Source organism: Pungitius pungitius, chromosome 2, assembly GCF_949316345.1.
Source record: "Pungitius pungitius chromosome 2, fPunPun2.1, whole genome shotgun sequence".
NCBI lineage: Eukaryota > Metazoa > Chordata > Actinopteri > Perciformes > Gasterosteidae > Pungitius > Pungitius pungitius.
Window position 1 is genome coordinate 19,333,282 of NC_084901.1, and position 21,131 is coordinate 19,354,412.

The 21,131-nt window shown below is 43.6% G+C and overlaps 1 protein-coding gene across 2 annotated transcripts; it reads left to right on the forward strand.

Moving 5' to 3' along the window:
• Positions 1-111: 111 nt before the first annotated feature.
• Positions 112-20,213, forward strand: zdhhc9 (zinc finger DHHC-type palmitoyltransferase 9). 2 transcript variants are annotated; one of them, XM_062560562.1, is made up of 10 exons: positions 112-570; positions 855-1,141; positions 7,480-7,640; positions 10,276-10,434; positions 12,190-12,327; positions 12,747-12,793; positions 13,442-13,546; positions 15,945-16,048; positions 16,290-16,392; positions 16,918-20,213. In XM_062560562.1, the coding sequence occupies exons 1-10, from the start codon at positions 508-510 to the stop codon at positions 17,098-17,100; spliced, it is 1,350 nt and encodes a 449-aa protein (XP_062416546.1). In that variant the 5' UTR covers positions 112-507; the 3' UTR covers positions 17,101-20,213. The 2 variants fall into 2 exon arrangements, with proteins under 2 accessions (XP_062416546.1, XP_062416547.1); XM_062560563.1 differs by having other exon boundaries at positions 112-1,141.
• The last annotated feature ends 918 nt before the right edge of the window (positions 20,214-21,131 follow it).

A 21,131-nucleotide genomic window follows, 5' to 3' on the forward strand; every position in this document is an offset into this window, starting at 1 on the left:
CTTTTCCCTGGTAGTTTCCTGGAAAGTAAAAGAAAAGAAGCTCTGCAGTGTTTCCCCTTTGCTCTGTGCAGCCACGAAGCAACACTTGCGGGATTCGTGCATCTGGTGTCCGTGACTAATTACCTCGATGAATACCCTCCTTCAGGGTGATCGGCCCCCGGTTAATGCCACCAGCGACCTCTCCTGCATGTCAACGTGCTCCAAACAGGGCCCGCATCTCTGCGCGTGTGTGTGTGTCCTTTGTTCCTCTTACTTCTAACCTGTCCTGTCCCTTTAAGATTAGACATTTCAATCTAGGCGTGTTTCCTGCTGCCATTGACTAAAAAAAAAAAAAAAAAAAATAGGAGAAGAAGAAAAAGCGCTGGCATCCTGCAGGGGAGAAAAAGAGCATCAAACGAGCTCCACGCGTTTGCGTCCAGACAGGCGGTTCTTTCTTTTTTTAATTTGAAATGTGTTTCATTCCTGGAGGATTTGTATAACGCTTATTGGATCTTCGCGATGATATGAATGTCACTCGGTCAAGGTCCGAGCTCCCGATGCAACAGCCGCGGCCGGATTCTCCACATTCGGGTGGGAAACAGATGACACAAGCTTTCGGATGAATTAGTTTGTCTTTTTAAAATATTGTTAATATTGTCGGCTGAGAAGAGATTCTCGTGTGTGTGTGTGTGTGTTTTTTTTTTTGGTTTGTTTTTGAGCAGCGTGGGAGCTTCGCGGTGGGAATGACACGCTGCGGCGAAGACAGGAAACAGGAAAAAATAATAATGGGAAAAAAATAAAACCACGATGTGACTGCGACACCTCGATCCATAAAGAAGGAAAAGGGGAAATCCTTTTTTTTTTTTTTTTTACAGGCATCGGCTTGTGCTCAAATCTACAACACCGCGGAGTGGACCGCATTGACTTCACAACCGAGACACATCGTCTTCATAAAAACAGCTGACACGCGCACACACACGCACACACGTGCGCGCACCATGTCGGCGGTGATGGTCACGCGAAAGGTGCGAAAATGGGAGAAGCTTCCGGGGAAGAACACGTTCTGCTGCGACGGGCGGGTGATGATGGCCCGGCAGAAGGGGGTCTTCTACCTCACCCTGTTCCTCATCGTCGGGACCTGCTCGCTCTTCTTCGCCTTCGAGTGAGTTCATTTCCTGTCCCTCCCTCCCGAACCACGTCAGGGAATTAGGATTTTGCTCCAGAAAAGTGCTCTCGGGTCGCTTTGAGTGTCCCGTGTGATGGTTTATCATATTTCTATAGTATCTGGTATTATGTTGTAGTGAGTAACCTTATATCCCACCCCCCTTTTAAAAAAAAAAGCTGCTGTAATCAAAGACAAAAATCAATAAGTGGATTGAACGAAATCAGTTTGAAGCTATTTTGATAACTTGTTTATTTCAGGTCAGTTTTTGAGAAAGAAGGCAGTTTTTCAAATGTAAATATTGCCTGGTGTCCTTTTTGACCACTTTGATTGTAAACAAAATATGTGGCGTTTGTGGACAAAATGCAACTCAAAGTCTTCTAAACTGTGGTAAATGACTCGTGGTATTTTGGGGTGGTATCACGGATCGGTCGATGAAATTGATGAATTGATTGATTTGATGCGCAGCAGATTGAAATGAATCTTGAAGCTTCTAAAACATAGTTTAGTGTACCAGGATACGTGGGATCAGGGTCTTCTGGTGCAGCCCGCCTCACACCAACCTCATGGACTCCGCTTTGGTACTCGGAGCGCCGGGTCCACCAGGTGAGCTACCTGAGGGCCCCCGACCTTGGTTTGTAACAAGCTAGAACTCCTCTAGCTTGTTACAAACTCTCGGACACTTTGGAGCCTTTTGACTTCAAATCTAGTCCCTGACGGAGAGAAGGTTCATGATTGACCACAGACTCGGGCGTTAAACATTTAAATGCCCCATAGCTGTTCCTCCGCTTTGTCTCCGTCTCACGAACCCAGTGGACTCATTAGCTGTGTGCGAGCACCGGGTCCGATGCAGCTCGTGGACAAAGGTCCTGTCCAGAGACATTTTTTCTAAAGAGAAGAACAAGGTTTTGAATGATGATCGTAAATAAGTTCTGCTTTTTGAAAGAAAATAGATCACAATAGGTTTTCTGTCTTTGTCCCACTGGTTTCCTCATTCTTCAAGTCAGGAACAATGATTTAGCACAAAATTGTGCTCCGTAACGCAGTAACCTCTCCTGACTGTGGGCGTGTACGCATATCAGGCCCAACGGATTCACTGCATTTTAGAGAAGCGGTTTCTCTCGTGCGACGGCCGGCCCTTCCCTTCCCTTCCCTTCTCTTCTCTTCCCTTTGTGCTTTAATGGCCTCTCCAGCTTTCATTTTGAGTCCGGACCGAAAGAGCTGTAGTCGGGCTCGGAGCAGAGAGAGAGAGCGAGAAAGAGAGAGGGAGATGATGATGATGATGATGATAAACACGCACAGCCCAGAGGAGGCATTGCGGTGTCTTAATGGCTGCAGAGTTGTTAGTACGATCTCTTCGTATTACAGTTGAGCATCATTATCTCTCATGGGGAGGGGGTGGGGGGGCTGGATAGTAATGCAGAGATTTTGTCCAGATAACATGTGGGGGGTCATTTTCCAACCCGCCATTACGCAGCATGTTGATCTGATTTAAAGCCCTGACAGAGTGAGGGCCTTCTGCACAAGAGTTTTAATGCGTTCACAAACTGCCCCTTTTTGCTCAGGTTTTTCCTGCTATGAATCAATGCCGCTATCTGCTCATCTGCCTTGTTATTCTTTGATATTGATAGGGCTCTTTTTTCTATTCATGTCAGAAAATAATGTCCACTATGATTTATCAGGCGATATATTCATATTTGGGTTATGTCTAAATAACCACAAACCTAATGACGTTCACTTGTGTCAAAGAGGAGTGATGTTATCAAAATGAATAACCAGTCTACAAAAGAACACCATGCAGTGCCCATAATTGATAAAATAATACATTTGTTCTAAGCATATTATGGGAGAGCGAGCTTTTTTCCTCTGGGTTAATTCTGGTGCGTTTAGTTGCAGTTCATCATTCTTACGTCACATCATCTCTCTGTAATGTAGCTTCCTGTCTTGGAGGATTCGGCCCTCACACGCTGGCTTTAAAGTGGCACCGTGAGCTGCAGCGACTCATTGACCGGGGGGGGGGGGGGGGGGGGGCGGGGGTCAGTGGGCTGGTGTTTAGGGTTGACTCGAGTCCAACACTGGCCAAGCAAATATCTTCCTTTTATCACCAGCCATCGGCCTTTTCTGTGTGCTTTAATTTGCTCCAAATTGCGGAAGCGGGCGGTCGAATACACAAAAGACCCATTAGGAGCAATTAAACAAATGATGTTACGATGTGGGCCCCGCCATGTTGTTCCCTTTACGGGCAGAATACGTTTTAATACTGTGTCCTTACCGCGTCGGCGTTCTGCCCATTTCACATCCGCCCATCTCAATAAAAAATTTTACTAATGTATAACAACAGATTTCCTCTCAGTTTAATGCTATGTTAAAGCTTGGATGAAGCAACAAGAAAACTGGAACACAAGGACCTTGTGTGTGTGTGTGTGTGCGTGTGTGTGTGTGTGTGCTCGCCCTCTCTCCGTCCGCGTGTTGGTTCTCTATCTACATCCCTACATTTACGTCTGGCCGACCCCCCCCCCCCCCGTGAGTTAGTCGGCCTTGTAAAGCGTTAACGTGCATGCAGCTGCAGTCAGACGAGCTCTCGATACTGCCCCCCCCCTCCACCTCTCAGCATCCAACCCCACCCTTACTCCCTGTCAACCAGTGAAACCGTAGCCGCGCCTTGCTAAGAGAGCAATAACTGGATTTCCGCCCTGTTCACCACTTACAGTACCGGGGATCTACAGGCTTTGTTCGCAGCACGAGAGGCTGCTTTTGTGTTGAGGGCAAAGTAGTGGGATTGGACACATGCTGATGCTGTGCAATGAAGGGATACTTCACCTCACGAATCATCACTTGGTATTTGTCTATTTCCCCACTTGAAAGAGATGCTCTCCTAGAGGGGAAGTTCAGAGATGGAGGCATCTTTGAATCATGCTGTTAAATCACACCATATTATTTTTCACGTGGCTAGAATGAAATCATCAGATTTAGCATTTGTCTTCATTTCACTTAGGGAATATTGTATGATGCAACATCTGTAATCCTGGCTTTAATCCTGGTGAAGGCACCAGGCTCCCCTCGTCATCCCTCTCATATGGTGTTTTAGAGATTTCAGCTGGACAATAGATTCCCCCGCTGGAGCTTTAGTGTAGCTTCTTTCTAAATATTGCATTATAGGATTTCAGAGTTTTAAAGGAGGCATATTTGTGGTACAATGAGAGTTCTACATTTTCTCAATATTTGTTGATAGTGTCAGATTCCTCAAATACTCTTTAAAGCTTCAACAATCTGGAGGTGTCTTTTTTTTTTCTTCCCCCACTGAAATAGATATTTAAGTAAAAGTTTGAGCTAACAACATTTTTCAGATAGACCCACTGTGGATGATTCAGTTCAGCTTACAACGGTAATAAAAAAGTACTAGAGCGGTTCAATGAAGGTAAAATGTCCCACGTGGCCGAGGCGGCGTATTAATCCCGGGTTCACTGGTTTTATTGCTGGCATGATTAAGTGATTTTAATTCAATGATAGCCTTACGTCCTCTCATCTTTGAGCTTGTGTCATGCTGAGTTAAGCGGAGAAATCCTCTGATTCTGCAGTGTGCAGGAGACTCGTCCTAATGCCCCACGCTCACAGAACATTTCCATTTCTGTTCAGAACCCGAGTAGTCTATGCCTCCGTCTCAATATAACACAATGTGACGTTCCTATATTAATGTGATCGTTGTAATTTATGACCAGTTGACTACAGGTTTTTCAACTAGTGGGTTCCCATTGTTAAACTACGAAACGTATGGTTTTTATTAACACTTCGGTCGAGGCCCATTAAGTAAATAAAAGGTATTGAATATTGCATACGTCAAAAACACTTAATTTGCATGAGTCTGGTAAATTGAATTCTAAGGAAACAAATGTTTTATCTTTTTTAATCGAAAAAATTCGAACCACCTCTCGAAACAACAACTCTTTGCTGCGTTCCACATGGGACACTTTTTTTTTTGTATCGCACATAGTGTCGAGTTTGGTACGCGGCCGATGGGGAGATTCTGCTTTGTCATCACAAAAGTCCAACCAGCTGCCATCCGGATGTCACCTGCTTGTGCTCAGTCAGCGGCTCGGTCGACTTTCGTGCTACAAAATGTTACCAAACGCAGTCGCTGGTGTTTTGACATGCTGCATTTGAAACCCTTTGCGTTTGACCTTGTTATTTTGGTTTATGTTTATTATGGTATTTTGGAATATCATTGAACCCTCTGTGTTCAGCCCAAAGACGCTGATTTAGGGGACCACACCAAACATTTCCCCCACATGGACACAGAGACTGATTGGATTGAAATCCAGTTTTTTTTATTTTCCGCTGTCTGGACGACGCCACCACCGAGCGTCTCCTCTGCTGCCGAGGAGACGCTCGCGTTCCGGGAAGGACGCGGAGAGCTTAATGGGAAGCCGTGATTGAGTGTGCCGCCGACGCTACCGCTCGTCATTACGGGAATTACACTTCATCGGCAGGCTTCCTCTCCTCAGTCTGATTCCTCTGGACCTGGTCCAGTGGAAACATCAATTGATTTGATTTCTGCCCCTAGTTTCCATTCATTTGAAAAAAGACACTGCTAGAAGTGTGTGTGTGTGTGTGTGTGTTCATCAGTCTACAGGTATGCTGACGTACATGGCAGGGTGTATCTAGCTATATTATTGGGTGTGACTAAACAGGTGGACTTTGTTCTATGCCATGTAGTGCTGACTGACACTTGTTGACTCGGCTACCTTCCTTTCAAACTTTATTGTGTGTGTGTGTGTGTGTGTGTGTGTGTGTCACACAATGAATCACATGTCACCCAGAGAAGACCATATCAATGGACATGATGGTGATGATTGTGAAAAGTCCAAAACCTAAACAATTAGCTATTTTGAAATTATGTAAAATGAAAGAAATTCATGAGAAGGTGGATTTATTTTAAGAAAGGCAGACTTTGATTGCTTTGTTATTGAGAAACAGTTGCCAATTCCATTAAGTGACTAATTGGCTCGTCTGATGTGCAGTACACTCGTGTTGGCACTGTACTACTTTTTGGCTTTATGGCTACAGGTCTAATAAAAAATAAATCCAAACTGAACCAGTAACAATCACACAGTAATAACCTCATTATCCCGTAGTGATGCTTTCAGGTAGTTTGGGATATTCACACTCCTTTATGTAACTGAACCAGATGAGTGGCTGCTGTCCTAAAGGGATATTCGCTTCCACACAGAGGCACTCGGCACACATTAAAATAATGAATACTTTACTCCTAAACATCATTTCTTCATATATATATTAACTGTCCCTGCGAAAAAGAACAATCAATTGATTTCTGAATGAAATTCAGACTTATGTTTTGTCAGCCCCCCCTAATGGATTCATCCCGTGTTTCATCTTGACTTACACACTGCATGAATAATTCACTGAAACAAAAATACTCTTATGTAAACAAATGTAGTCCAACGTAATGACTGACGTGTCTCTTTCACTCGTCCACATCTCCATCCTCCACCTAGTGAAGCAGTGTGTGTGTGTGTGTGCGTGTGCGCATGACATGCAGGACAAAGGTTCGTCTCGGACGGCAATTCCTCGCTACCCTGTGGTGCCACATTAGTGTTGCATTATGAATATATGATTCCCACCACTATGGAGGGAGATGAGGCCGCTCAGTTTAACTATTAATAACTTCCTGCAGGAGCCTTTGCTGCTGCTGCTCTGCGCTGTCGCAGCACTTTGCACTGCAGCTCACATCTGTTATTGCTCCCGGGCAGCAGGAGCCCTGCTGGCTCTAATCTCAGTGGCCACGGCAGACGGAGTTATGCTAATGTCTCTCCGCTCTTCCTCCAGAAGGTGAGGGGAAGCGTTGCATGGCCTCTGAGCGGTCCGGAGGAAAGGGCCTTTTTTTTTTTTTTTTTAATGCTCGAAACACCACGTTGGAACATGTGCGACGACGTGTGTCGTGCCCTCCCTGCGCATACTCATTCCGAGAGAGGCCTCTCTCACGGTATAAAGAGCTTTTAAGGCTTGGGATAGAGGCAATTATGAATGGTTTAGTCAAAAATCTTTATTTCTCAGATTTTCAACCCACATAATTTGTCAGCGATGAAATACAACAAAGCAGCAAATGCTCCCATTGAAGAAGCTGTAACCATAAAATGGAGCAGTCATTAGCTATGGAAATAATGACGAAAGACATCTTTAGTTATTTCAGTTGTATTCTTTAATAAAGTAAGTAACTGCAGACAAAAACTGTTTCAACAGCTTATCAGTTGATGGGGAAAAAGAATCCCTCTGCTTTTATATTGGATCTTTATCTTCTTTCTATCTTGGTTTTCTTACAGGTGTCCCTACCTGGCTGTCCATCTGTCTCCTGCCATCCCGTTTTTCGCTGCCCTGCTCTTCCTCTTCGTCATTGCCATGTTGTTGAGGACCAGCTTCAGTGACCCCGGGGTGCTGCCCCGGGCTCTTCCAGAGGAAGCCACATTCATCGAGATGGAAATTGGTGAGTTAAGTCATCGTACCTGCCACCGCTCTACTTCATTTCTACCACACACCTGAGCTGCTTTGTTTTGGGTGCACGGACGCAGTTGTGTTCTGTACGCGGAGTACAGCGGAGTCGCAGTGAATGTTTGACTTCAATTCATTTAATGTGGCAACCGTTTCGCAGACAACTTTGCCACATCATCTAAAAATAAGGACAGTGTGTTCAATGCCGTGTACTCATTTTTTCTTGTATTACCATCATATCAAACTGAATATTTAAAAGGGAATAAACATTACATAAACATGAAACCCTTTATTTATTAGAAATATACAATAGAATATAATACTAAAGATTGTTTATTGGCTCAACATTTGAACATTTAACGTGGTGTTCGTAGAAGTGCTTTTTCAGGCACCTTCAGTAATAATCCTCAGTCGCTGCACTTTGTTGGCAGATCTGAAGGAGCACGTGCTCCGATTGCTCCTCACCTTGAAGTGAGCGTCATGAACAATCAGCGCTGATAATGCCACGAGGAACCAGCCTCTTATCTCCACCCAGGACAAATGTCCCGTCAGCAACAGGACAAATGACTACTGCAGTTCATGTGCAGTGACATCGTCACCCTCCGGGTTGTTCTTTTGTATCACAATGACTTCAGAGTTTGGTTCTAGCAGCTCTAGAGAAAGTATTTTGGAGGCATGAATACTTCATTTAGGCCTCCAGGCTGACAGCCTCAGTCCTGTTGGTTTATTCATGTTTGTTATTCTTTATGATGTTGAAGGTTTGGTGAGCTCAGACTCCACACAAACTCATTACAAGGCATCCCGTTGCATCTCGTTACACAAAACAAACACTGCGCCCTATCATAACGACAAAAAGCCTTCGCAAACAAAAAATAAACGAGCCTTGTCGTCTTTAGTGAATTCATTTTTTATTCCGATATCCGGAGGAATAAGCTTTTACGCCTGCAAGGCAGTTGATCCAGAGTGGCCTTTCCACGCCTCCCTCACTCCGGCGTGAGGGAGGCGTGGGTGGAGACCGGTCTCGGCTCCTGACGGATGGGGGGGGAGCGGGGGGGGGGGGGGGGCTGTGAGAGCGAGGTCCTCTGGGAACGAGTCAGCTGGCAGCCAGCGCTTCTCTCATCACAGCGTGACTCATAGCGCTCACGGGACGATGGCGACGGCTCTCATTTGCATGTAGATTATGAGGGAATGTTTGGATGTGCATGTCAACAGAGCTGCAACTCATGACTTTTTTTTCTGATTATTGAGTCTTTTAATCAAGATCCCAGAGTACCATTTATTATTCTTTGTCAGTTCGACAGCCAACAACTCAAAAATAGTTGATTTAAGGGAGCTGTCAAATGTGGAAATGTGAGAGTAAACTATTATGCTAAGTGTGTGAGGAAGTGCAGGCACCTAATGGCTGTACCTTGCTGTTGGGGGAAATGTATTACACTCCACAAAACGCATCTGCCTAAATGGCAAAGCATTCATCACATAAATGCTAAAATGTTGCTATCACCGTGTGAAGAATAGACACTGAAGCGGCCTAAATCCGGCACGGCACAAATTCCATCCCACACCTGAGATCTCACACGGTATGTTTTTCGATGTGTGAGGGCGGCAGTGTGCTGACAGACGGCAGCCGGGCGAGAGAGCAGGTGTGCATCTCGTTCCGCCGCCTGGATGCTCGCTCCCTTTTTAGCCTTTTAGCCACCATTCCAGGGGGGGGGGGGGGGGTGCTGATAGGAGGGAAGGCATCCTCTTGGAATATCTAATTCCCCCCCCCCCCCCCCCCCCCCCCGTAGCAGACAGAGCATCGCTACGCGAGGGAGTGGCATCGCTCCCCCGTGAGCGATGACTCGTTCGTTTATTCTCGGCCCGTTTATCCTGAAAGCCACTAATCCAACGTGCAGCAGATTCGTGAGGCCGAGCGGTTTCTGTACATCTCACAATATGTTTGCCTGTTGATGCGTTACGGATGGTTTGGATTCAAGCTTGTAAGCGTGGGGGTTGTTATCGGCTTATCTATGCAGGAGGAGAATGTGCTTCCACAAATATTGCCTTGATTCTATACAATGTACCTGTGAGTGGACATGGTCGCTCTTGACCTATTAACTCCGCGTTCACGCCTTCCTTACGCAGCGTGTTGATTCTCACAAATACTTACTATGTTGGGAGATCCGGCGTCCCTGTTGTCTTCAGCGAGGCCTGTCCTCCTGCAGCGAGTCAGAAAACTCAGAATTGAGAGAATTTAAAATTTGCGGTGGCAATCAAACCATCGAACCTTAAAAGACGTTTCAGTATCCTGATGATTATTTGAAGCCCAAACAGAGCGCGATGTTGCGTTGCGAAGGCACAACGTCGATCCAGCATCGTCTTTTCTGAACTGAGCCAATGTCGTCGTTCACCAACACCCTCAAGGTTCAGCTGACCAGATTCACGTCCTGTTTCTTCTTCGTCTTGTCACTGAATCTCCCATTGCTCCCTGGCTGTTTCAAGACCTTTACATTCTCAGCTCATAATGTTCATTATCTGTGACTGATGTATTAGATCTTGATTGTGACACCTTTTTGATAATAATTCACCGCGTGATCAACGTTGTCAACAGCTCCTGATGAATGTGTGGTTTTTTTTGTGTGTTCCCACAGAGGCTGCTAATGGGAACGTCCCCGCAGGCCAGCGGCCGCCCCCTCGAATCCGCAATGTTCAGATTAACAACCAGATCGTCAAACTCAAGTACTGCTACACTTGCAAGATCTTCCGACCACCTCGAGCATCTCACTGCAGCATCTGCGACAACTGCGTCGGTAAGAATCGTCCTCCGATCTGCCCGCACAGCTTTTTTTAAAGTGCAGTTTATTTCAGTTTTTCATAAATAGAAAGGTGACTAATGATGAAAGAGAAGCTCGCTGGCGCAATGATTACTACTGAAGCCTCAATCTTATGTACTTCTATATTTATTTGTCACAATAAAGATATTTTTTATTCTGCAATATGCTTTGAATTTTAGAATTCGGTTTGAAGTGTGTGTGTGTGTTGCTGTGTCATCGCTCAGCCCTGCAGCGTAGCATTGATAAGCCTTCAGATGATTGAGGAATGTGTCTGAAGGGAGCGTTGGCTCCTACATGAGAAGAGACAGTGGGGGCTCAGTGAGGGAATAAGTGCTCAGTCATTGTGAACACTGGTACATCTGTGTCCACCTGCTGTAGAAAAACACACACACACACACACACACACATATATATAGTCAAAGCGTCACAGCAGCATGCCTCAATACAATCCTTTACGACAGTCATATCATCTCCTCCTCAACCTGACGTCGTTTATAGCTGCAAAGTCTCCCACGGCGCCGTGATATGCCGATTTACACACTATCTCATGTCTGATCTACCATGTAGCCTGTGAGAATTTGGACACTTGCTTAAGCTGTATGCAGCACACCGGAGTGGAAATAAAGCAACAACTTTGAGGCTCCAGACCTCTGAAGGGTTGTAGAAATCAGATTTTTTTGTTTTTTCAAATATGCTAAAATGCAATTTGGTTTCATTATAAAGCTAATAAAGTGCCTTCAGCTTTAGTGTAGGATTCTGATGTCAATATTAAGACAGCGTCGAGGATTATGGTCCTGCTGTAGTCTATATGCAATCTAAAAACTGAGGAAAGGGGGTGACTATTTCATGGTTTAAACGTCTGGGTCTCAATGTGGATACTTAACATAATTGGATGTTGGTACATTTTCATGTGGTACACCATGTACTAAGTGGGTGGTGTGTAAATTTAAACTCCTTCAACTGTGTGAAAAAATGAGTACCAAGATTTGTTTGTGGCTGTCGGCGAAATATCAACCAACTTGTTTTTTCACACTTTCTCTTGTGTTTTTTTCACACAATACGATGCTGATGTTTAGCAGGGATAATGTTCACCATCTTTGGAGTGTAAATTTGCCAAGCGACACCAAAGTAATTTGATTTTCAGTCCTGAATCAATGAAATATCGACCTGATGGTGGCACTAAATGGAAAGTGAAGGCATCCTTTAGGATTCATCCCCTAAAGACAATAACGCGTTCTATTTAATTGTTAATATGTTAGTGGGAATGAAAGAAAAGGACCAACCAACTGAGAAAGGCTTCCATCCATAGATCTATGTTGCAGGTGTGGCTTAAAAAACACTTTAATGACGACATGAAAAACTTGCCCAAGCCCCGAATCCTCTCATCTCTGTAGATAAAACCAATCATGTGTGGATACAGGAGCGGCTTCACACTCTTGCATTCGCGCCCCGATGTTTTACTGCAGCAGACACGCTGCACCCTGCACGCCCGTCTCTCTGTTGACCCTGCCCTCTTTCATCTGGCTCTCCTCCAAATCAAAAGAAGGGAAGCGATCACTACATTTAGACTGCGGGTTTCAGAAGCCGACGCACAAAGCTACCTTTGAGTGTCACTCCGGTGTATTTTTAACACTTGCCCAGGTGTTTTTTTTTTTCTTCCAAGAAACTTGTGTGCTACAACTGACACGTTGACGTTCACGCGGTGACCTTTTTTTCCTCTCTCGCGCACAGACCGCTTTGACCACCACTGTCCATGGGTGGGGAACTGCGTGGGCAAGAGGAACTACAGATACTTCTACATGTTCACCCTGTCGCTCTCCCTGCTCACCATCTACATCTTCACCTTCAACATCGTCCACGTGGTGATGCGTGAGTATCCCCTGCCAGTCGTTGTCGTTGTTCCCGATCGGCACATGAATGCGTCGCAGAATGCGGCGGAACCAGAAGGGCGACTCGCGGCGCAAAGCAGGCCCAAGCGGCTTCTGGCAGATGTGTAAATGCGTGCACATAGGCCTGGAAACTATGACCTCATTCTGACCAGGCTTTTCCTGTAATGTGACGTGACGCGCAACGTCGACTGACAGCGCGACGTGATTGCTCTTTAGTCCTCACCCTCCGGCTTCCTGGTTCTACACTACGCAGGCGGAGAGGAAAGGAAACAGTATCTTTAGAGTCGGGATAATTAGCTCGGGGCTTGTTATCTTGTTACTTGAGTAATTGTCTTTTCAGCGTAAAAGAAAAAAGAAGCACTCAGTCTTTTCTTCTTTAACGTTTTGCTGTGTTCACAGGTTCGGTGGATGGCGGCTTTTTGAACACTTTGAAGGAGACACCTGGAACATATCCTTTTCAAGCTTCGGCCCTCAGAATACAACACGCAATAAACAGAGCCGCCGTGCGTCGGCCGCGTTTTTCAGATTTCCCGGAATACGAATTTCGAAAATTGTTTTCAAGTGCCACACCCCCAACGATGACCGTTCCCTAACCAACAGTAATTCTCAAACAACACCTTAGCATCTGTAGCCCAGCACAGCAGGCCCATCCAGCCTGCATTTCTAAACGCAGGAGTAATTGTCGCAGTCATTTGCATGTTTCATACGTGCGCTAGTGTTACTTCCAAGGCCATTTCTCTTTTAACACAGAAACAGAAAACGGCAGATTTGCATCCAAACACGGTCATAGTAGAAAAAATATATACATGTTTTAAGTCATACTCTCAATAATCATACTGATTACACAAAGTGGGTCTGCACTGTAATGTTTCTCTCTTATATTAATTTAACTAAAGTAAATTCCCCATGGTCCGTCTTTTTGAACAGTAAAATGGGAACAAAACTCATTTTGACCCTTTTATAAAGATACCATGTTCTTTCACTGACCATCCCGGGCTTTAATCGTGTTGCATAACTGTCTACTGTTCAGCCGTTTAATCGGTGACCACGTGTCGGGCAGAAAACATCTGTTGCTGTTTTCTTAACTCGAGCCCACTGTTCTGGAGGTTTTGGTGTGTTTCTTCACCCTGTGGTCAGTAGTGGGACTGACCGGCTTCCACACCTACCTGATCTCTCTCAACCAGACCACCAACGAGGACGTGAGTGCAACCTACTGCCTGAATATTCCCTTCATTCCTAGATTTGAATCCTCCCGTGAGGCGCGGCGCCGCTCTTTGCATGTCGTTTGTTTAGGTGTCACACCGTATGCAAAATGAACCGGACCTGCAGGATAAGTCATCGCTCGTTCTTTGGTTATTTTACATTTTCCTTGACATGATAATGATCATCAAAGTATTGAATTCCAGTTGCATGACATTTAACTCTTAAAGGCTACATGTATATTTGCTTTAGTCTTACCTACTTTGAATATGTGTGTCTGCAAAGATTTGAATGTGCTGAGTTTTCAAGTGTCTTTGAAAATGTATATGCACATACATGTAACCCTCTTTGCCCGTCCACAAAGCAGATTGCGTAATGCATTAGTTATACTTGGCCGTGTATAGGTGACACCTATAGGTGTGAAGAAAAACACATATACAGGTGAAACTCTTTGAATATCGTGCAAAATCTCAATACTTTCAGTAATTTATTTATTTATTTGATTGATATATATATATCAATCAAATAAATCTATATATATATATAGCCATAAATAAAGGCTTGAAATATCTCACTTTGCATGTAATGAGTCTATATAATATATGAGTTTCACCTTTTAAGTTGAATTACTGAAAGTAATTAGCTTTTGCACGATATTCTAATTTTTCGAGTTTCACTTGTATTTTCACCCTATCGGAATAGAGGGCTACATGAGATTGGATTTTGATTATTTGAATTGTTGATGCTATAAATAGTCATAGTGAAAATGTCTAAATGCCGCCTAGCTTCACGTGGCTAGAAAGACAAACATACTAAAATTTCCAAGATTACGCAGCTGTTTCCTCGACAACGGCTCGGCCTCCTTCTGCAGCAAAGGGCGTTTGGCTGCCAAACTGTATCTTGTTAAACAAGGCTGTTATATTGTAAACTATAGTTAAGCAAATACAGGAAGATCTACAAGTACGTAAGATCTCAACGGAAACCAGAAAGTCTTTTTATAACTGCATTTAAAATAGTCACAAAGGACAGTTACTTTTTTGATTGCTCCTTTTTTATTAAATTTTGATAACTGCTTCGCAGGAGCCAGAATAGACTACATGAAGGGACTGACCGATGTATTTCAAAATCTCCTATTTTTAGACACCAAACGTTGCCAATACATCAGGAACACTTTAATTCTGCTCAGAGTCTGAGGCCTCTGATAAATTGGCTGGTTTGTGCTTGGACTGTTCTCTGCTCAACCCGCAGACATTGTCTCCTGAACTAAAAATACGCATAAAAGGCTTCTATAAAAGCCGAACTCAATACAAAAAAAACATGACAGAACAGAGCTCAAATGGCAACAAAACAAACCAGCTGCTTTCTGACTCTAGCTACATTTAGACGACACTTGAGAGGCTAAATGAGGTATTGATTGCTTGATCGCATTACCGTTGAGTCATTATTGAGTCACCACACTCACACGCACACGCACATTCATGCAGAGTTGAGGCAGAAGATCAGTGAGATCGATGCAGGTGGAGGAATCCACGGAAGGAGTAATTAATGCTGTCTGTGTATGCTAGCGTTAACAGTGAGTGTACTTTTGCGGCCTTTGTCAGCCCAGATCTGACCAGAGGCGGCAGAAGCAGAAGCAGCAGCAGCAGCTGTGGTTGTGGTTGGAGGTTCTTGAAGGCTGAAAGCATGAGAGTGCACTTGTACTTTGTTGCAGTGCATTAATTTATAATTCCCCCTTTTTCTTTCCTGGGGGAAAGCTGGCCTCATTTCCGTGATGAAGCTCTGCAATGTTCACCTACTGCCCAGTGTAATGTTCCAGTAGATGAAACCATGGCCCAGCTGCTTCGATATCGGCTTGATTGGCCTAATAATAGATGCATCGATCCCTGCAGGGCTGGGCACGCGCCCAGAGATACGGCTGTAGCAGAGGGGGGGGGGGGGCAGCGGGAGTGGGTGAGAGGCAATATAGACGATAAAAATGGTGGAATACAGGCGAATAAGAGAAGGCACCTTTGACTGCTGTAGCTGCTGCGGGCTCTCCCATAGGATGCCACGTGCTCTGTCAACTGTGTCTCCTGCGCACACACACACACACACACACACACACACACACACACACACACACACACACACACACACACACAGTTTGTACACGTAGGCATGCGGTACTGACGTGCCAGACCGTTGACCTATATTTACAATAAAAAAAGAAAACCGTTTTCTTACACTCGCCGGAGGCTCAGTCAGTACAAATGTTAATCAATTGACTTTTTCTGTCCTGCGTGTTTTTTTGTTTTTTTCAATCGGCATTTTCGGAAATGACGTAGGAAAAATGCTTAAAATCAATTTGTTATGGTGCTTGTGTGATGAGTGTGATGCACTTCTTTTTTTTTTACCCAGATTAAAGGATCCTGGTCGGGAAAGAACCGAGTCCAGAACCCGTACAGCCACAAGAACTTCATGAAGAACTGCTGCGAGGTGCTGTGCGGACCGACGTACCCGAGGTACCTGTCAGATTAGGAGCTGAACTAAACCGCATTGGACATCTTTCTTTTTTGTTAGATTCTCATGCTGTTCATATTGGGTTTGTGCTTGTCTTCCTATTGTTGTCAATGAGCTTTACATCATTTCCTTTGGATGAATAGATTTAACTTTTAGATTATTCCCCCACCATCCCACACTTTGCCCTGGCAAAATAAGAAGCAGGATGCGATAAGTGACTGATTGCCTTGTCTCACTCCCCAGTGTCCTGGACAGAAGAGGAGTGACACGGGAGGATTCGCCTGTTTCTTCTGCGTCTGCTGCACCCTCATCCTTCAGCAGCAGCAACCCTGTTTCACAGACCACAGTGAGCGGACACACACTCACACTCACATGCACCCGGTGTGCTCTCCTAAAAGCACTTCTCTGGCTCTGAAGTGGATCGAGGCTGCAAAGCATAGAACGGGGGGGGATACAGAGCAGACGTGCAGAGTCTGGACCAATTACTGAGTGCTGGAGAGACGAAATGATGCGTGAGGACACATCATCTGTTATATCGGTAGCATTGCTAATCCATCTTGAGACGCATATGGAACCCTTTTGTGGCTTCACCTCATAATTGTTATTGCGAACCTATGGGATTTTTGCTATAGAGTTGCAGCTTATAGCACAAATGAGATAAAACCTTAACCATCACAACCCCCCATGTACCTGAGACTGGCAGCAGACAGGTATTCGATCGAGCTTCCCGGTGCTGTCAGGCTATTTTCCCATTTTGTTTCACTGGTTCATTTTGTTGCACTGTTTTTTTTGTTGTTGCTGTTGCACGTATTCACCCCCGTGTTGCTTTGGTGCCACTCGGCTCATCTCTTTCTCCTCCTCTGACAAACAGAAAACCACGGCTCCGCTGATTCCCAACGAGCACACGCCCGACGACGCCAAGCCGAGCATCGCCGCCCCGGCCGAGAAGAGCGCCGCCGCCAAAGAGGAATTCCCTCTCGCTAAAGCGGTCCCACCTCTGGCTTCACCTGAGACTGATGCGGAAGCATCCCTCCCCAAGGACAAGGCCCAGTAGCTTGCATGAAAGGGTGGCTCCTGCCATAGCCACCCCCCCCTCCTGCTCCCCCCTCCTCCCTACCCTGTATCCTCAGTGAGTGACATTTTAAAATGTGGCTCGGGTGACTCTCTGACACCCACGCTACTTTCAAACTAGAAGAGCGGAGAGCTTCTGCGGCAGCTCCTCCCTCGTCTCCTCACCAGTAGCTGCAGAGCGGTGTGACTGTCAGTTACTCCTGCAGGATGAGGAAGAGGAGGAGGAAGAGGAGGAGGAGGAGGAGTGATTAAAATGGAAAGTCAGCAGCTTCCTTTCTGTCTCCTGAACACACTGCATGTAAAAAGACACACGGGGCAAGAAGCTGCCGGAAGAACTGAAAAGAGAAGAAACTCTGCGGGCGTGTGACATCTCCACGGGTCACTTGTGGGTCGCTCTCATGAAATTTATTTAAAGTTGCATAATGACCTTTTATCGTAAGAGGCTAGTTTAAATATATTCCTTGCAAGTGTCTGACAAAGACAATACTACTTCTGGACATGTACAAGGCTACATACATACAGTTACTTTTCTGTTGTGTGCACATTACATGCCCTATGCAAACCACGAGGAGGCTGGACAAGCAGCTTTTTGATGTGTAGAAAGAAGGAAGGACATCTGTGAGTCTCTGGGTTCATGTCAAGTCCGTACAGGGGGAGGACATGCTAATCCTTAGCTGAGCTATCCCAGGCAAGTCAAACTACCTTGCCTTGTGATACTGCTGCATTCAGTACTGTCGTCACTTACGTGCATCTTTTTTTTTCATTTTTCTTTTTTTTTTTTAAGTGATCCAGACCAACTCCTGTCCTTCCATTTTTATATAACGTACTGATGCTCTGAAACGGAGGAAATTGCTTGACGTGCAGTTGAAGTCTTGTGTCCCGGAGACGCTCAACCAGAGATCCAGTGAGTGAGAGAAAAGGCCTGACTTCTCATGATAGTAGACACTGGTAGTAACAGTGCCTTATCACAATAGTTGCACCATCCAATGCAACTCAGGTCGACCGTCAGAGAAACCCTTGAGATCCGTTAAAACCACTAATTCAGTGTTAAATGGGAAATGCCAACGTTTATACACCAATTAGTCCAGTGTTTCCCAACCAGATGGTTGGAAGATAATTCTAAATAATTTAAGAGATGGTTCGATATTTTGGGAGGGTCGGTAGTTTATTTGCTTTCTTCCAGAGAGTTGAATGAGAAGATTAATACATGCCTCATGTCTGCATAGTAAATTTAAGGGCGACAGGAGGAGAGGGTTAGCTTAGCTTAGCACGAAGACTGCAAACAGCACCTCTAAAGCCCACTTTTAATATGCTAAATTAAATTTGATTGTCTTACTTTTTTTTGTATGTATTTAACAAAAACATTAGTGAACTTTAGAGGTGCTGGGAGATGTCTGTTTTAACTTTAAATAGAGCCAGGCTAGTTTCCCCTGCTCTGTTTCCAATCTTTATGCTAAGCTAAGCTAACCAGCGGCTCTCTGAAGCCTCATAATACGTGCAGAGAGTGCACATGAGTCAATCCACTCATCCGAATCCCAACAAGAAATCCTATAAAACCTGTTTATTCCTTTATCCAGGCGAAGAATAATACAAAATCACATAGTACAAAAATGTGCTTTTTTTCTTGTAAAATACTGTGAATGTTTCTCAGTATGCGTGTGAAGTAGCATAGTTTCAAGGGGCTCATAAGTCTGAAGGGTTGGGAACCACTGAATTAAACCTTGTGAAACAAAAAAACAACTAAGCAAAGCCATTGTTGAATTGTACATAGTTTTAGAAAGTGAAGATGTACTGAAAGAGGGGCCGGTGTTAATTATGCCGCCCGTGAGCTTGAGCCCTTAATCCTGCAAATCCCACCGCAGCGGATCTTCCTCCGAGTCCTCCCTCTTCCTGCTTTCTTTTTGCCTCTTCCCTGGAGAGAACTGCATTTTATTCCCCTCCTATTCCTTGGAACTCTGTAGTTTGTGGCAGGCTCGTTATCTGCAGGAATAAAGGCCAGAGATCCCTTTCACTCATCTGTGTATTTCAGCGTTTAACGTGGCTGCAGACTTTTGTTTTGGTCGCAGCATCCAGAGAAATCAGAGAGAGAGGGAAAGTGAAGCTAATTCTTAGTATTTAAATCATGTTAGCTGATAGTGAGGGTTTGTAATTGTGATTGTGTTGTATGCAAGACAGAGTTGGTGTTTGTGAAATATACTTGTGTAGAAGTTCTAGCGTGTCAACAGCTTCGTATCCGAGTCTGAAATCAATCCTTGTGGCACCGTGATGATGGGGCAATAAAAGCTCAAGAGATTCCCCACTTTACTTTGAAAGATGAATTTAGGCCAGTTTTATTAATTATTAGGTCAGATGGGGATGATTTTATTGATTGTTTGGTCTATGGAGTGTAAGGAAATATTAAACCTTCAACATACTGAAATTGATATGTTGGCATTTTAAAGTCATTAAAAAGTCATTATCAGAAAGTATTTTTATTCAAGATCTTGGAACCAGCTCAACTGAGGCTTTTTGGGTTTAAATAATAGCGGTCGATACATTTATTTTGTCGGTTGACCAACGGATTAATTGAAAAATAGTTTTCATCTCCACAATCGGGAGGTAGCTGACACACTGCTGGAAGAAGCTTTAAGTCTAAATCGTTTCTGTGAAGTATAAAAAACTGCTGAACAATAAGAAGTACTGAACCAGTCTTTAAAATTGAACTGAGCGTGTGAACTTTCTTCGTAGAAAGTATTTGAAGACGGTGTCTTTGCTGTCACCGAGAAGCAAGAATGTATGTGAATGATGTTTAATAAAAGGAGGGGCGGGGGATTTTAAAAGGGACGTTATAAGTTTGAGTTGTAAAGGTTTTGGAGACTTAAGAGCGGAGCTGATCCGTCGTACTTCTGATTCCTCTGCCATTACGTGGTCAGATCTGAATGCTCTGATCAATCTACTACATTGCATTATGTAAACAGATACAGTACTATAACGTTGATGGAACTCTTAATTTATGATCACATTGTTAAATATCAGCACTGTGATTATCTGTCATTCAATTTACTTCACTTCTTTTTACATGATCAATGTGTCTGGTAAATAAACAATATTGTCTTATTTGTCGTTAATCAAAGATTTATTTTTACATTTTGGATACATTTCTATAGAAAAAGCCTTTCCAAATGTATTAACAAATAGGGAAGACATGAAATAGAAATGTACCGAAAGTAGAACACAAAAGGTCATAGTGGGGCTATTGTTATAGGTGACATATACGATTACCTTTTATGACTTACTTTACTATGACTTTATATTTGTCTTTTCAGACTTATTCATACATAATATATTAGGATTATTTAGGACATTGTAGGAAGCTGTCTTTATAGAATTAGTCTAAGGAAGTATGTTTAAAAGTGTAACAGTATAATGAATTGATAAATTCATTAAAAACAAATCTTGTGTAAAAATGCGTAATATAATCTCTCAAAAAGGTTGAGAATAAATAGCATCTCGCAAATAACTAATTGAAATCAAAGTTCATCAGTCAGTCAAATAGTTTGTTGGCATAACAACACAGTAAAGTGTGACAAAAAAAAACATACTATGCATTATCTAGCAATATTAAAAGTCATAGTATACGTATTATTTCATGTGAAAGTAAGTATATATTATATTTTCCAAGGTTTAGGTGTAGGATTGATAAGTATAGGATGTTGGAGGAAACTAAAGCCATACGATTACATTATAGTATTTGAAAAAAGTAAATTCATAGATTCATAAGAAAGTATGATAAAAGGTAATTAAGGATCCTACAAATTGATGCTAAATATGCATCATTTATTGTGCAATATGTACATGAATATGATTAGATAAGTTTAAAAAAATGAGTAGTAAAATAAAAATCTGTATACTCTGTCAAAAAAAGACGCAAAGAAGCCAATGGTAAGTTTGTTTTAAAAAGTCATGAAAAGTGAAGCATGTTGAAATAAAAAGTAGCATGCTTTTAAGAATTATAGCAATTTTGAAAAATCATAA

Bases quoted from the DNA above. Each gene is read 5' to 3' on its own strand.
- zdhhc9 (XM_062560562.1), top strand. From the start codon at position 508: ATGTCACTCGGTCAAGGTCCGAGCTCCCGATGCAACAGCCGCGGCCGG. The intron at 12,794-13,441 runs ACATATCCTTTT...TAACTCGAGCCC, and splicing joins CTTTGAAGGAGACACCTGGA to ACTGTTCTGGAGGTTTTGGT. The intron at 13,547-15,944 runs GTGAGTGCAACC...TTTTTTACCCAG, and splicing joins ACCAGACCACCAACGAGGAC to ATTAAAGGATCCTGGTCGGG.